The sequence below is a fragment of the Phaenicophaeus curvirostris genome, chromosome 5 (genome assembly GCF_032191515.1).
Source record: "Phaenicophaeus curvirostris isolate KB17595 chromosome 5, BPBGC_Pcur_1.0, whole genome shotgun sequence".
NCBI lineage: Eukaryota > Metazoa > Chordata > Aves > Cuculiformes > Cuculidae > Phaenicophaeus > Phaenicophaeus curvirostris.
In genome coordinates, this window is record NC_091396.1 from 2011678 (window position 1) to 2028406 (window position 16729).

General features: G+C 60.3%; 3 protein-coding genes across 4 annotated transcripts in view; all 3 read right to left on the reverse strand.

The window, feature by feature from the left end:
* The window catches only part of LOC138720875 (zona pellucida sperm-binding protein 1-like), a 64406-nt gene that overhangs the window by 28048 nt on the left and 19629 nt on the right, over positions 1-16729 (reverse strand). The gene's annotated exons all lie outside the window — the stretch shown is intronic.
* LOC138720891 (membrane-spanning 4-domains subfamily A member 12-like) lies at positions 5798-9006 on the reverse strand. Of its 2 annotated transcripts, XM_069857309.1 has the most exons (7): positions 8902-9006; positions 7928-8047; positions 7593-7649; positions 7225-7356; positions 6685-6798; positions 6501-6584; positions 5798-6209 (listed from the first exon to the last, which is right to left on the reverse strand). In XM_069857309.1, exons 1-7 carry the CDS (start codon positions 8989-8991, stop codon positions 6189-6191), a joined length of 618 nt encoding a protein of 205 aa, XP_069713410.1. In that variant the 5' UTR covers positions 8992-9006; the 3' UTR covers positions 5798-6188. The 2 variants fall into 2 exon arrangements, with proteins under 2 accessions (XP_069713410.1, XP_069713409.1); XM_069857308.1 differs by lacking the exon at positions 5798-6209 and having other exon boundaries at positions 6398-6584.
* Positions 11903-15612, reverse strand: LOC138720737 (zona pellucida sperm-binding protein 3-like). The gene is made up of 9 exons (XM_069857085.1): positions 15543-15612; positions 14888-15060; positions 14000-14112; positions 13752-13855; positions 13473-13644; positions 13248-13359; positions 12441-12621; positions 12204-12365; positions 11903-12129 (listed from the first exon to the last, which is right to left on the reverse strand). The coding sequence occupies exons 1-9, from the start codon at positions 15610-15612 to the stop codon at positions 11903-11905; spliced, it is 1314 nt and encodes a 437-aa protein (XP_069713186.1).

Here is a 16729-nt window from a genome sequence, read left to right on the forward strand (position 1 = left end):
CTGCAGAGCTTCGACCCATGGATCCAGTCCCCCCAGATCCCTCTGCAGAGCTTCGACCCATGGATCCAGCCCCCCCAGATCCCTCTGCAGAGCTTCAACCCATGGATCCAGCCCCCCCAGATCCCTCTGCAGAGCCTCCCAACTCTCAAACAGGTCAACACCTCCTTCCAGCTTGATGTCATCCATGACTTTAAAGCCTTGGCTGGGGTGCAGACGCTTGGCCCCGTAAAGGGCTGCAACTGGCGGCCTGGCTTTCCAGGAAAAACACGGAGACGGATGAGATTCCTCCTTTTCATCACCCTCCTGCTGCCTCTTAGCCTGGTAACTCGTCAGCGCGTGTCTCCGGAGGGATTGCAGCCCTCGCCGCTCACCGCCCAGCCTGGCTGGGATCCCATTCCAGCCCCGGCAGCCCCCGCGGGCTCAGCGACGCTTTAGCCGCCGTGGAAATGCTGGGATCCCCTCTTTAGCCTTTCAACAAGTGGGATGGCCTCCAGCACAAGCTCGGGCTTGTCATCCCCACCGAAACCCGCTCGCTACGGTGGATTTCCTTCCGAAATCCGCCTTTTCGCATGCCGAAAGCATTCCTCAAGCAGCACAGGCACAAACAGCCGTGACTTGCGGCCGCCCAAGGGGCTGAGCGGAGCAAAACCCCCTTTTCCGAGCGAGGTATCCGTGGAGAAAGCGCTTTTCCCCTTCTAACTCAAGCCAGGTCCAGCTGGGGGTGGCAGGAACCCAAGCGAGGATATTCGGATTTCTTTTGGATGCCACAAGAGGTGAAGCTCTTAAGCTCCAGGCTGAGCAGATGCAGGGAAGTGGCAAACGCGGGTGGTGGACCCTTCCAGGCTGTTGTTTGCCAGAATTTCTGGCTTTGCTGATGTATTCGGTGTGTTCTTCTTCAGGTTTGCTCTCCTGACAGCTGGAAATCTTCCCTCTGATGCTTATTCTTCCAGCCCTGGTCAAGGTCTTTATCAATGACCTGGATGAAGGCATCGAGTGCACCCTGAGCGAGTTTGGAGATGACACTGAGCTGGGTGGGAGCATGAATCTGCTGGAGGGTTGGGAGGCTACAAAGGGATCTGAACAGGCTGGATCCATGGGCTGAGACCAACGGCAGGAGGTTCAACGAGGCCAAATGGCGGGTCCTGCACTTGGGGCACAACAACCCTGAGTAGCTCCAGCCTAGGAGAAGGCTGGCTGGAAACTGCCTGGAGGAGAAGGACCTGGGGGGGTTGGTTGAACAGGAGCCAGCAGGGGGCCAGGGGGCCAAGAAGGCCAAGGGCATCTGGGCTTGGATCAGACCCGGCGTGGCCAGCAGGGCCAGGGAGGTTCTTCTCCCTCTGGCCTCGGCCCTGGGGAGAGCGCTCCTCGAATCCTGGGGTCAGTGCTGGGCCCCTCCCCACCAGAAGGATGTTGAGGCTCTGGAGCGAGTGCAGAGAAGAGAACGGAGCTGGGGAAGGGGCTGGAGAAGAAGAGGAGCGGCTGAGAGAGCTGGGGGGGTTCAGCCTGGAGAAGAGGAGGCTGAGGGGAGACCTCCTTGCTCTCTGCAACTCCCTGAGAGGAGGGTGTGGAGAGGAGGGAGCTGGGCTCTTCTCCCAAGGGACAGGGGACAGGCCGAGAGGGAATGGCCTCAAGCTCCACCAGGGGAGGGTCAGGCTGGACAGCAGGAAAAAATATTTCACAGAAAGGGTGATTGGGCAGTGTCCGAGGCTGCCCAGGGAGGGGGTTGAGTCCCCTTCCCTGGAGGGTTTAAAAGATGGGTGGCCGAGGTGCTGAGGGACATGGGTTAGTGATTGATGGGAACGGTTGGACTCGATGGTCCGGTGGGTCCTTTCCAACCTGGTGATTCTCTGATTCTATGATTGTTTCTTTTAAATCGCCAGGAGGCTGCACACATGGTTTGGGTGTTGGCGATGGGCGAGAGCTCTGCCCCACGAGCACGGCTTTCAGCAAGGCTGGACGAGTGGAAACACCTCAATCTGGCAGCTTGTGATTCCTGCTTCCATAGGGAATCCCACCTCCACCTCTCACCACCCCTGAGCATCCCTTGGGATGTCCCAGCACGGATGGGGACAACCTGGTTGGGTGCTCAGCCTCCTGGAGGTTCCTCAAGAGCCCCAGCATCCCCTCCCGCCAGCGCAGATGTTTACAAGCCGCGTGGACCCAAAAGTCCTTTTTCCAACCCCAAAAGCCCTGTTTGTTTTCCAAAGAAAATAGATTGAGGTGGAGAAATGCTTCCCACAAAGTCGCTGCTTCCTGTGTGAGACTTTATAACCCCATAAAAATACCAGCAAGTCAAGGGTTGTGCTTTGCCTCCAAGTGTTTCTGGTTCTCACGGGGCTGTGGGGATCCTGGTGCCAGAATGAAAAAAAAAAAAAGCGACGTTTGCTGGGACAGGTTTCAGGAGTTTTTAAAGCAAAAAAAAAAAAAGCAGCTGGTGTGTGTCTGTGTCGTGTTTCCCGGCTGCCGCGGGTCAACCGGCTCCTGGCTCGGTAGGCAGCTAAACGTGAGCAGTTGGGATCCCAGTTCCTACACACACAGGGAGAGGGAATCGTGGAGTGGGTTGGGCTGGAAGGGACCTCAGAGCCATCCAGTTCCAAGCCCAGGGACACCTCCCGCTGGATCAGGGGCTCCAAGCCCCATCCAACCTGCCCTTGAACCCCTCCAGGGATGGGGCAGCCACCCCTGCTCTGGGCAACCTGGGCCAGGACCTCCCCACCCTCACAAAAAACATTTCTCCCCATGATCTCATCTCAATTTCTCCTCTTTCAGCTCCAAACCCTCATCCTGTCCCTGCCCTCCCTGATCCAGAGCCCCTCCCCAGCTTCCCTGGAGCCCCTTTCAGCCCTGGAAGCTCCTCTAAGGTCTCCCCACAGCCTTCTCTTCTCCAGCCCCAACAACCCCAACTCTCTCCTCGCACAGGAGGTTCTCCAGCCCTCGGATCATCTCCGTGGCCTCCTCTGCACTCGCTCCAGCAGCTCCATGTCCTCCAGGATCCAGAGGATCCAGAACCGGACTTGGGGCTCCAGGTGGGTCTCCCTGAGCAGAGCAGAGGGGCAGGATCCCCTCCCTCTCTGCTGCTCCCACGGCTCTGGATGCAGCCCAGGACACGGGTGGGAGCACACGTTGTTGGCTCCTGTTGAGCTTCTCCTCTCCCAACACCCAAGTCCTTCTCCTCAGCGCTGCTCCCAATCCCTTTGTCCCCCATCCTGTGTTGAAACTGCAGATTGCCCCAACGCAGGTGTAGGACCTTCCCCTTGGCCTTTTTGAACCTCATGATGTTCTCCCAGCCCCACTTCTCCACCTTCTTCAGGTCTCTCTGGATGACAATTTGTCCTTCTGGTGTGACAACCGCACCACTCACCTTGGCGTCATCTTCAAACTTGCTGAGGGTGCCCTCGATCTCGTCGTCTCCATCGTTCATAAAATGAGGGAAATGAGAGAGGGACCTGTGGGCTGGAACCTAAAACTCAAAGAGCTTTAACGAAGCAATAATGATAAAAAGGAAAATATTATTAATAAAATATATGCAGGTATAGGAAATCGAACCCCTCGATGAGTACATCACCATCGGTGCTGCACTGCAGGCACGGGGGAAGGTCCTGGGGTGGACTCAGCACCAGACAAGAGCTCGACTCAGGAGCTGGAGTCTGGAACACGTGGATCAGGGCGCAGAAGGACACCGGCCATGAAAGCATCCTAGAATCCCTAGGTTGGAAAAAGACCTTTGAGATCATCAAGTCCAACCATCCCTATCCACTATTGAAACCACATCCTTAAGCACCTCATCTCCCCATCTTCTAAACTCCTCCAGGGGTGGGCACCCCACCACCTCCCTGGGCAGCCTCCACTAGGGCTTGAGAAACCTCTCGGTGAAGAAGTTCTTCCCGACGTCCAAGAAGAGAGCTTGACTTTCACGGTCTCAGCTTCATCCCGAGCATGAGGTGTATGGGATGGAACGCTCCGTTGAGGAGTTTTGGGTTCCTCATCCTGTCTCTCTCCGTGCAGGTCGACCCTTTTTTGCTCCCCAGGTCCTTCTCCTCAGAGCTGCTCCAATCCGTTCTCCACCCAGCCTGGGGCTGTGCTTGGAATCGCCCCGACCAAGGAGCAGAACCTTCACGGGGCTCTGAGTTATCACCACGCTGGTGCCCGGTTCCCCAGGATGGGACGTTCTGCAGAGGTGCCACCCTGACCCCAACCCAGCAGCACCTCGGGACGCTCTGCAGAAACCAAACCCAACACCACCAAGGAGGAGAACCCGCAAAGAGAGAGCAACCCAACTCTGTTGGGTGGACAGCAGGTCCTGGGAGAGGAGATACCGGAGCCACAGGTGAGGAGCTGGACATGGGGTGAGCAGAGGCAGCCTGTTCATCCCTGCTCCTCAGGTCCCTGGGGCTTCTCCTGCCAACCCAGCTCATTATTTTTTCAGAGCCGGGAACAGAAATAACCGAGAGCGAGTGAATAATCCATGAGGCTTTGGCTGAGCAGCGGGAGCATCATCAGGGCAGGGTAGGGGGGGCGGGTGAAGCAAGCAAGAAAACATCTGCCTTGACCCAAAACTAAAGACTCGCTTCAACCAGCCGCTCCCTGCCCCTGCCCTGGGGCTGGAGGTGAAGTTGGGGGTCAGACACTGTCCCCAGGTGGTGGGAACAAGCGTGGATGGAGATCTCCTCCTCCTAGGGCACCCACAACACTCCAAGAGGCTCGATGAGCCCCGGGCTCTCCCTCCTCACCTCCATCCCAAGCTCTCCTTGACCTCAGCTGCTCCTTAACCTGTTTCTGTGCTCATCCCCATCCTTGCTCCTCCTCAGGTTCTCGAGCATCCCCGCTGCTGCAGGGTCTTTAAGGATGGGAGTCAGCAACGAGGTCAGCGGGAGCCGACAAAGTTCTCTGCTGGTTAAAAATGGGTCAAGAGCCTTTTGGTCTCAATCCCTGCCTCCTAAAACGAGTGATTTTTGAGGGGCTCCAACATAGGGGAGGTTTGGGGATGCTCACCGGGTCCCTCGGCTCCGTTCCCATCACACAGGGTCACCCAGCCCTATGGGAGCAGGGAGCCCCCCCGTGTCCCCGCGTCACCCCAAGGAGCAGCCCCAGCCCGAGGGCAGCTCCTCAGCTGGTGGAAGAACCCGGAGATGCTGCCGTCACCACCACCACCTCCGGCAGCAGCTGCCCGGCTGCTCGGGCAGCGCTAAATATAGCGACTTGTGCCACTGCTAATGACGGCGAGGATTGAGGATGGCAGCATCCTTCGGGGGGAGGAGGTGCTGGGGGGGAACCATGAGTTTCACCTTCTCCAGCAGGACCAGATCATAGAGTTATGGAATAGTTTGAGTTGGAAGCGACCTCCAAGCCCATCCAGTCCCACCTCCTGCCACGGGCAGGGACACCTCCCGCCACGGGCAGGGACACCTCCCGCTGGATCAGGGGCTCCAAGCCCCATCCAACCCGGCCTTGAACCCCTCCAGGGATGGGGCAGCCACCCCTGCTCTGGAAATCATCCACCCCACCCTCCCAGCAAAACATTTCTCCCCAAGATCTCATCTCCATCTCCCCATCTTGCAGCTCCAAACCCTTCCCCCCCCCGTCCTCTCCCTCCCCAGCTTTCCCAGGGCCTCTCCTTTCAATCCTGGGAGGATGAAAGTGAGGGACGCAGGACACCCCTGAACCTGGAGAGGATGAGCCCCTTTCCTGGTGGATTCCAGCTCCAAGAGGATGAGTTTCAGCTCCCACCATGAAACGAGGAGACACGAGCCTGGCCAGAGCATTTATTTCAAAGATAAAATCAAGCCAAGGGGGGGACGAGCGGAGGTAGATGGTGTGGCGACCCGGTGTGGTCTCTCTAAGCTACCTGCTATGTGGCCACCAGACCTTCAGGACATCCTGAACCCCAACATCAACGAACCCCAGCAACCAACTGGGTATTTACAGGCAAAACCACCTCATGAAGCCTCAAGACACGCCCCCCTCCACCCCTAGAAGAAGCCCCTTCTCCAAAGCAGGTGCCGAGCCCTTCTTTGAGACCCAGGGCAGGAGACAGGCGAGGAGAGGACAATTTGGGGGTGCTCGGTGGCTTTCAGGAGAGGGTTCCAGCCCGTCCCAACCTGCAGCGTGGTGGCAAGGACCTGGCTGGGGACAGATTCCAGAGCGTGGAGACAAGCCCCTCCACCGATGTCCTCGCTCCCAGCATCACCCTAGGCTTCGGGGGCCACCAACTGCAACGAAACCCAAAGAACTGCTGCTCCGGGGAGGTCCGGGGCTTGGGGTGGCCCCCGTCACCCTTCGTCCCACAAGGTCTGGGGGGGGGGGGACTCTGACCTCTCCTGCGCCCACACCCCCGCTTGGAGCAGCGCCTGGTAGAGCGAGGTGGAGGTGCTCTCCCCAGGGACGGGGGTGACATGCTTTCCCAAGGGTTGGGGAGGCCCCAGCGGTGGTGGGAGAAGGTCTGGCATGCGGGCAGGGGTCGGAGGCTCCTAGCTGGGCTGCTCTTTGGGGGCGTAGATCACCTCGGCGTAGCTGGGCGGCTGGGGCAGCTCAGCCGCTGGCGCCGTCAGGTCCACCCGCGTGGTGCTGGGCACGATCAGCATGGACTGGAGGAGGAGAAGAAGGTGAGAAACGGTGATGGAGATCCAGTCACACGCCACCACCCCCAGGGCTCCTCTCCTTCACCCTCCACCACCCCGGTCCTACCTCGTTGGAGCTGAGGCGGGTGGCCCGGCACCAGAAATTAGCGGTGGCCACGGCGATGCAGAACTCCAGGATGGTGAAGATGAGCAGCACGATGGAAATCCCGTTCCCTGCGAGCTCCACGATGGGGAAGGTCCCATCAAGCGGCGCCCAGGAGCTCAGCACCACAGGGGCTTGGCCCCACCTCACCCTCCTCCTCCGTCTCCCCCTCCTCCTCCATCTCCCCCCAAACCCGAGGGCTGCAGCCTCCCTCCGCGGGCACCAAGGTCTCGCTCCGAGCTTTCCAACCTCACGGCTTTTAAAGCTCGGAGAGACACGGGAGCTTCCAGCGCTTGAGTCATCTCCCAAGGTAGCGACCTAAAATAGGTCAGACGCACGGCGCCGCGCCGGCAGCCGGCTGAGCCCTTGGGTTGCCACCAGCTGGAGGTCGCTGCTCCTCAACAGCGGGGTTGGACCCAGCAGAGGAGCCAAGGAAGGGCTTCGAGAAGGTCCAAGGAGGAGGAACAGCAGCCCCTGGAGAAGGGGACACGACCCCCGGCTTACCAGGACAAGATAGTTGTCGTGGTTGAAGCTGGAGCGGTACAACCCGTTGAGGTTGAGGTCGACGATGAAGGCGACGATGCCCAGCAGAGCGAAGATGGCGCTGATGACGTTCATGGTTTGGCTGCCCTTCACCTGTGGGCACGGAGAGGCCGCGGGGACAACTTTGAGGCAGGTAGCACACCCCAAAACCCATCAGGACCAGCGCTTGGGGGATCAGCTGGAGGTAGCACCTCATAGCCAGGAATAACCCGGGTGCAAGCTTCTAAGGTGGCTTTGTACCCACGGGTTCCACCCAAGGTTGAGCAGCTCCCACTCATCCCCTTCCTCCAGGCAACGGAGCAGCGGTGGGGAGCCCTCGGGACACTCACCGCGCACTCTGTGGGGCTCTTCTCCGCCCCGATGGAGAGGCAGCCGGAGATGATGAACTGTGCCGGGAGAGAGGGGACAGTCACTCACAACCACCGTGGACACCCTGAGCCCCTAAGACCCGTGGTCATCAAACAGCCACTCAGAGTGAACAAATTGTTCTTCCCCATGGACATCCTTCTCCCTGGTGGGTCTCATCTCCATGGTCATCCCTCCCTGGTGGACTTCCATCTCCCTGATCATCCTTCTCCATGGTGGGCCTCCATCTCCACGGACATCCCTCCCTGGACATCCTTCTCCCCTGTGGACACCCCTCCCCTGGCCCCACGCTACGCACGGACACGCCGCCCAGGAAGGGGATCTCGCCGATGACGAAGACAGAGGTGTAGACGTTGGTGAGCGTCGTCAGGACGATCCCAAAGCCAATGTGCATGAAGCCCGTCATGATCTGGATGGTCTGGGGCGATGGAGTGAGGTGAGACCAGGGCCAATCCAAGCACCCCCACCTCCCTGGGGATGCCCTGCTCCCCGAGCTCCTCCTGGACCACAGCATCACCGGGCGGGGGGGGTAGCAGAGGGGCAGAAACCCCTGAGAATGGGGCAGAACCATCAAAACATGGGGCAGAACATCAATATATGAGGCAGAACCATCAAAACAGGGGGCAGAAACCTCTGAGAATGGGGCAGAAACCTCCAAGAATGGGGCAGAACCATCAAAACGTGGGGCAGAACATCAAAACATGGGGCAGAACATCAAAACACGGGGCAGAACCATCAAAACACGGGGCAGAAACCTCTGAGAATGGGGCAGAAACATCAAAACATGGGGCAGAAACCTCTGAGAACGGAGCAGAACCATAAAAACATGGGGCAGAACATCAAAATATGGGGCAGAACATCAAAACACGGGGCAGAAACCTCCGAGAATGGGGCAGAAACATCAAAACATGGGGCAGAAACCTCTGAGAACGGAGAAGAACCATCAAAATATGCGGCAGAACCATCAAAACACAGGGCAGAAACCTCTGAGAACGGAGCAGAACCATCAAAACATGGGGCAGAAGCATCAAAACGTGGGGCACAGACCCCAAGAATGGGGCAGAACCATCAAACCATGGGGCAGAACCAACGAACGGGGCAGAAACCCCCAAGTAGGAGGCAGAACCATCAAACCATGGGGCAGATACCTCCAAGAACAGGGCGGGAACCCTAAAAGAGGGGCAGAAACCCACAAATAGGGGGCAAGAGAAGGTGGCCCCAGGGATGTCCCCCCACCACCACCCTGCAGCCTCCCCCCCACCCCAAACTCACCCCCATCACTCGGTTCTTGCCCTTGGGGAGGGTCTCGGCCGTGTACATCACCGCGCGGCTGCCCAGCCGGAGGGTCCCCATGCCCTGCATGGACTTTGGGGGGGGATCGGGGGGGGCAGCAGGACTACCCCCCACCTCCTGCCCCCCCAGAGCAGCCCCAGGACCCACCGGGGACCGTGTGTGCGTGTGTCCCCCCCCCCCCCCCCCAACCTTTAGGGTTCCAATTGGCTTCAGCTCTGCTGATGTCAGAGGCTGCAGCATCCCTGGGCACCGCCCAGATCATTGAGGGGGGGGGGACACACCAAACGAGGGGACCCCCCCATCCCACCTTGGGGGAACCCCCCCTTCCCTCAGGGATCCCCACTTTGGGAGAAGATATAACCCCCCAAACCAACCCATTCCAGGGGTTCAGCCCCCCCCACCCCCCCAACCCCCTCAGCTGTAGATGCAGCCCCCCAAAAACCATCCCATCCAGGGGTTCAGCCCCCCACGAACCCCCAAAAACCATCCCAGCCAGGGGTTCAGCCCCCCCATGACACCCCCAAACTCCCCCCTGACCCCCAAACTGCCCCATCTAAGGGTTCAACTCCCTGGTGTCCCCCCAAAACCACCCCACACGTGGATGTAGAACCCCCCCCCCCATGCCCTTAAAGCCCCCCATAACCACCTCATCCATGGGTTCAGCCCCCCATGAACCCCCAAACCACCCCAACCAGGGGTTCAGCCCCCCATGACCCCCCAAAACTAACCCACCTATGCGTTCAGCCCCCCCCAAACCACCTCACACATGGATGTAGAACCCCCCCATGCCCTCAAAGCCCCCCGTAACCATCTTATCCATAGGCTCAGCCCCCCCTGAACCCCCAAAACCACCTCGTCCATGGGCTCAGCCCCCCCAAAACACCCCACACATGGATGTAGACCCCCCTCATGCCCTCAAAGCCACCCATAACCATCTCATCCATGGGTTCAGTCCCCCCCGTGCCCCTCAAAAGTACCCCACACATGGAAGTGGACCTTCCATGCCCCTAAAGTCACCCCATAACCACCCCATCCATAGGTTCAGGCCCTCAACAACCCACCAAACCACCCCAACTAGGGGTTCAGCCCCTCAAAACCACCCAACCCCCGGATGTAGAACCCCCTATGCCCTTAAAGCCACCCATAACCACCTCATTCATGGGTTCAGCCCCCCTAAACCCACGCCACACAGGGATGTAGATCCTCCACGCCCTCAAAGCCACCCATAACCACCTCATCCATGGGTTCAGGACCTCCCAAACCACCCCAGCCATGAGTGCAGCCCCCCAAGAGGAGAGGAGAGCGCCCCATGGATGGACCCCAGCTGCATGGGGCATGGGGGAAGCTGCTCAACGTGGCCCCCCCATCCCATTCAAAGGTCAAGAGCACCACAGCCCCCAGGAAAGATGCCGAGACCCCAACTCACGCCATGGCCAGGCCGATAGGAAGGGGAGAGGAGAAAAGCAAGATGCCAGGAGACCAAAAGTGCCCTAAAAGCCCTCCGAGATGTGTCCCCCCCGACCCCCACGAGCAGCACCTCCTCCCCCCAGGCCAAGGTCGTGTTTACAGGAGCTGCAAGAGGGAAAAAATAGAAGGGAAAAAGCTCTCGGCAGCGAGTTCCTGGAAGAAAGATCCATCAAAGGCCATTAGGAATGAAACATCTCCCTGCGGAGAGAGCATCACCACGGGCTGGGCTCTGCCCCACACAGCCACGAGCTGGGGAACCAGGTGTCCTTGGCCCCCCTGCTCCACGATGGGACCAGGTTGGGTTGGAAGGGACCTCAAACCCAACCAGTTCCAACCCCAGGGACACCTCCCGCTGGATCAGGGGCTCTAAGCCCCATCCAACCTGGCCTTCAACTCTAAGGTGTCCTCACAGCCTTCTCTTCTCCAGCCTCAACAACCTCTCCTCGCACAGGAGGTTCTCCAGCCCTCGGATCATCTCCATGGCCTCCTCTGCACTCGCTCCACCAGCTCCGTGTCCTCCCTGTGCTGAGGATCCAGAACTGGACTCAGGGCTCCAGGTGGGTCTCCCCGAGCGGAGCAGAGGGGCAGGATCCCCTCCCTCCCCGCTGCTCCCACAGCTCTGGATGCAGCCCAGGACACGGGGCATTTCTGGGCTGGATCCACGGGCCAAAAAGAACGAGGTTCAACAAGTCCAAGTGCCTGGTCTTGGACTTAAGTCACAAGAACCCCGAGCAGCTGGAAAGCTGCCTGGAGGAGAAGGACCTGGAGGTGCTGGATGACACCAGCTGAACATGAGCCAGCAGTGACCCAGGTGGCCAAGAAGGCCACCAGCAGCCTGGCTTGGATCAGCCATGGGGTGGCCAGCAGGAGCAGGGAAGGGATCACCCCCTGGACTCAGTGCTGGTGAGGCTGCACCTCGAATCCTGGGTTCAGTTTTGGGCCCCTCATTCCAAGGACATTGAGGGGCTGGATCACGTCCAGAGAAGGGAAAGGAGCTGGAGAACAGACGTTCTGAGAGCAGTTGAGGGCCCTGGGGTTGTTTAGCCTGGAGAAGAGGAGGCTGAGGGGAGACCTCATTGCTCTCTGCAACTCCCTGAGAGGAGGTTGTGGAGAGGAGGGAGCTGGGCTCTTCTCCCAAGGGACAGGGGACAGGACGAGAGGGAATGGCCTCAAGCTCCACCAGGGGAGGCTCAGATGGGACATCAGGAACAATTTCTTCACCAAGGGGTTCTCAGGCCCTGGCAGGGGCTGCCCAGGGAGGTGGTGGAGACCCCAACCTGGAGAGGTTTGAGAGATGGGTAGATGAGGAGCTCATGGATCTGGTTGAGTAGTGGACAGGGACAGTTGAACTTGAAGACCTTCCAAGGTCTTTTCCAACCTAGGGATTCTATCATTCTGGCCGTCCAGGGGGACCTTTTGGGGTCCACAGGCCGTGAGGAGGTTACATCCCCCACCCACTCACCCCAAGACCCTTCCCACACTGACCCACCACAGCCTGTTTTTTGCCACAGGTTTATTCCTGACCTGAAGATGCAACAGCAGGAGCTGGGGGGTCCCCGGGGCCACCACCGGTCGTGGTGGGACCCATGGCCACAGCTCGGGGTTCCCCCAGCGCTGCCTCGGAGCCCCCCAGGCGCCGGCGCCGCAGCGAGCAGTAGCATCCAGCCATGCCCACGGCCACCAGGATGGAGCCCATGGCCACCAGGACCAGTGTGGTGGCCGGGACGGGGAGATCCAGCCCTACGGGGAGAAGCAACAGGGTGAGGAGGACAGCAGGGTCACACCAACCACCCCCTCCAGCACCTCGCACTCACCAGAGTCCCTCTTCTCCCCCCTCACCACAGGCACCGAGGGGCGTTGAGGTGGTGCCACGCTGGGCTCGGGCGCCGTGGGGAGCCCAGTGGGAGCTGGGGGGGAACTGGGAAGGGTGGAGAGGAGCAGAGGTCCAAGGTGGACGTTGGCTTCCCCCAGCAGCCCTGCAAGGAGAACCCATCAGGCAACCAGCATCTCTCACAGGGTTCCTGGAGCCCACCAAAAGGAGGTCCTCTTACCTGTGTCACCAGCCAACCGGCGCCGCCGTCGGCCCCCGCAGCCGCCTGGAGAACCACAACAGGAGCAGTTGGCCCCGTCCGGGGAGCTCCAGGTGGCTTCCATGCGGTCGTAGGAGCAGGACCTGCCGGCGGTGCTGCCAGCCCCCTCGGCCACCGCCCTCAGGTGACAGCGGAGGTAGAGCTGCAGGGACAAGCATCCTCCACCTGAGATGCCCCATGGATCTTCCACTAGGGATCTCCATGATGGACCACCACCCAAGCTGCCCCATGGATCTTCCACCAGGGATCTCCACCCGACCTGCCCCATGGATCCCCCACCATGGATCACACCCTGACCTGCCCCATGGATCCCTCACCATGGATCCCCCACCATGGATCTCCACCTGACCTGCCCCATGGATCCCCCACCATGGATCACACCCTGACCTGCCCCATGGATCCCTCACCATGGATCTCCACCCGACCTGCCCCATGGATCCCTCACCATGGATCACACCCTGTCCTGCCCCATGGATCCCTCACCATGGATCTTCACCTGACCTGCCCCATGGATCCCCCACCATGGATCTCCACCCGACCTGCCCCATGGATCCCTCACCATGGATCTCCACCCGACCTGCCCCATGGATCCCTCACCATGGATCTCCACCCGACCTGCCCCATGGATCCCTCACCATGGATCACACCATGACCTGCCCCACGGATCCCTCACCATAGATCTCCACCCGACCTGCCCCATGGATCCCTCACCATGGATCTCCACCCGCTACCTCCTCCCTGCATGGACATTACCCTCCCAGCACAGACCTGGCTGCTGGAGATGTTTGGGAAGAGGAGGGTGTCCAGCTGGAAGCGGAGGGCACGGTCACCGCGCCGCGGGAGGAAGCGGGAGCGACCCAGCTGCCCGTCTAGCAGGCACCTACCAGGGTGGTGAACAAGGTGAGATGGTCACTGCCACCACCCGCTGGCTCCCGGCAAGGAGGAAGAGTTGGAATTCAGGGCCACCACCCCACAACCATCCCAGTTCCTCACCCGTTGTCAGCGATGACCTTGTATCCCGACCCTGGAGCTGCCCTGGGGCTGGCCACGCACTCGTCCACAAAGACCTTCAGGGGCAGGTGGACATCGGAGGTCACCAATGCCTCGATGTTGATGAGCTCCCCCAGGGAATACGTGGGCTGGTGTAGTTGGGAGGACCAGGAACCTGGGAGACACGGGGTTGTGGGTGCCCCAAGACCACCCAGAGGTCCCAGAAAGGCAGGGGGTCCCCTCTCCACAAGGTGAAGGAGGTTTTAGGGCTCCCCTACTCACTGTCATAGACATCCAAGGCGAAGCTCAAAGGTCTCCGGTGAGCGATGGTGGAACCAGAGGGGCCCCACGTGGGCTGGACGGCTTGGGATGAGACACTGCCTGTCCTGCACCACAAAGCATCCTTGAGTGGGACAACAGGGTCCCAGGGCACCTCTGACTGCCCAGGATGGCTCGGTAGACCCTTGGTAGACCCATCACCAAGGGGTTCCACCATGGATCACCCCCAGCTCCGGGGGACACCCTCTTACCTGGGGTAGGAACAGTTGACGGGGAGGGAGAAGGGTCTGGCGCGAGCCACGGGGCCCCCGGCCGAGGGACGGTAGTGGAGGACGTTGCTGTAGCGGATGCTGTCCGGGAGGATCTAGGGAATGAGCAGACATGGGGCTGGAGTTGTCACCTGGCTCAAAACGTGTGTCCCCTCCTGGTCCCCAGCACCCCAGGAGAAAAAGCTCCTCAGGACATGACAAGAGCCACGTTTCATAGAAGAGTTTGGGTTGGAAGGGACCTCAAAGCCCACCCAGTCCCACCTCCCACGGGATCAGGGGCTCCAAGCCCCATCCAACCTGGCCTTCAACACCTCCAGGGATGGGCCAGGGCCTCCCCACCCTCACAGCAAAACATTTCTCCCCAAGATCTCATCTCCATCTCCCTTCTTGGAGCTCCAAACCCTTCCCCTCATCCTGTCCCTGCCCTCCCTCATCAAGCCTCCCCAGCTTCCCTGGAGCCCCTTTCAGTCCTGGAAGCTGCTCTAAGGTCTCCTCGGAGCCTTTCAGGTCCTCAATGACATCCCAGCTCGCTTTAACTGGTGCTGCCACCCTCCTAAGTGTCTTTGGGGACCATGCCAGGAGGACGGGAGGACCCAGAGGTCCAACCCTGGAGCTCACCCAGCGCATGGGAGCAGCACCAAGGAGGGTGTTGACACCCTGGGGAGAGAGGTGGCTGTGGAGGACCCACCACACCTATCTCAGGTGGTTTCCTTTCCCATCATGGAGGATTCAATAATCAGAGCCAAGTGTGTCTTGATGCTGCCCCCCACTTCGGGACACGGGACCCTCCCCATCCTACACCTGCCCCAAGGAGGACCATGCTTCCACAGCACCTCCGTGAAGGCCACATGGCCACCCCTAGCTCCTCACCTCCAGTGTGGTCCCACAGCCCCCAAGCGGGTGTTCCAGCTGGTAGTTGTCCCTGTCCGCAGCCGTCACCCCGCAGCCGGATCCCAGCGTCAGCTCCCCGGTGGCCACGTGGCTCCCCACGATGCCAACCGGCACGGCCACCGAGAGCCACGCGGGGCCACACGTCACTGAGACTGCAGCAGGACGAGGAGAAGGAGGGCTGAGCCAACTAACCGGGGACCCCAAAGCTGCTAGAGGAAGATCCAGGCACAGATGGACCTCAAATGTTCCTCTTTTGGCATCTCCCCCTTCAGGAAGGACAGGGATGGAGGTGGCCCCGAGGGCTGAGCTGCCTCGTGCTGGCATCTCCCCAGGAACCAACGTGGTCATGATGCTCCTGGAGGGTCTCCACGAGGAGATGGGGCGACGCAGGACCCACCCCAGGGCCTCCCTCGCTCTGGGTCCGACCTCCCAACCTCAAGTCTGGTGCTTGAGGTAGCCTGACCCCCAGAACTGCCCAGCTGGGGTGGAGAGGACACCAGGGTCCTCCCTTCCAGGTGTGACCCACACCCACCACCCCGCTGGAAAGAGCTGAGCCCAGCGCAGGAGCACCCAGCACCCCGACCCCAGGGAGGGCGCCCAGAACCAGCAGGACTCCACGCAAAGAACCCCTTACCCAGGGCCTCCTGGGCCCAGGCTGAGGCCACCAGAAGGAGCACAAACCACCTTCTCCTCAGAGCCTTCATGGTGGTGGAGAAGGAAGAGGAGGAGCAGCCCCCACTGGTGGCTTTTACACCTGGGCCAAGGTGGGCGGCTGCCTCTCTCCCAATGGGAGGTTGGGTGGTTCCTGCAGCCCCTCACACCCACCTGGGGGCCATCTCCACGGAGCTCTCCTCCTCCCAGAGGGCAAACCAAGAGTTCCAGGCCCTTTCTCCAGCCCTGCTCCTGGTCCCTGCCCCAGCTCTGGTCCCCAGCCCTGCCCGCAGGGGTGGTGGAGAAGGTGGGGATCAATCTCCGGCCATCTGCTGGCCTCCTCATCCCCAAAGCAGGCTGGTCCCTGCACGTAGGGTGACAATCACATCCTTGGGGCACCTTCCATCATTGCCCAACTCCCAGGTCCCGCTCTTGGGTCACAACAACCCCATGAAACTCTCCAGGCTTGGGGAAGAGCGGCTGGAAAGCTGCCTGGAGGAGAAGGACCTGGAAGGGTTTGGTCAACAGCTGCTGAACATGAGCCAGCAGTGGCCCAGGTGGCCATGAAGGCCACCAGCAGCCTGGCTTAGGATGTTCTCCCAGGTTGCCCAGAGCAGTGGTGGCTGCTCCATCCCTGGAGGTGTTGAAGGCCAGGTTGGATGGAGCTTGGAGCAACCTGCTCCGGTGGGAGGTGTCCCTGCCCATGGCAGGGGGTGGAACTCAATGGACTTTGAGACAGGCAGGAGATAGGGGGTCCTGCCCCCTCGGCAGCCCAGGACACCCCACAGCCCACGGGGAATCAGCCTGGAGCAGAAGATGATCTGGTTGGTGGACCCGGAGCTGCTCCTGAGTTCCCGTGTCCTGCATCTCCATGGGCACCCAACAAGGAAGGTCCCGAGCGCAGGACCCGGCATTTGTTCCTGTTCCATTTCCTGCCGTTGGCGATTGCCCAAAGCTCCTCACCCGCCAGATGCCTCCACGGGGCTTTCATCCCCGGAGAGTCACCAGCACCTCCCCGTTGGGGATTGTCAGCAAATTTGCTAAGGGCGTGTTCGGCTGCGGTGACGGATCTGCGGTTGGATCAGACGGATCTTCCATTCCCACCAGCCCTCTGAGCCACGTCCAGCCTGATCCTCACCCCATCCACCCCGTACCTGTCCCTCTCCCCAT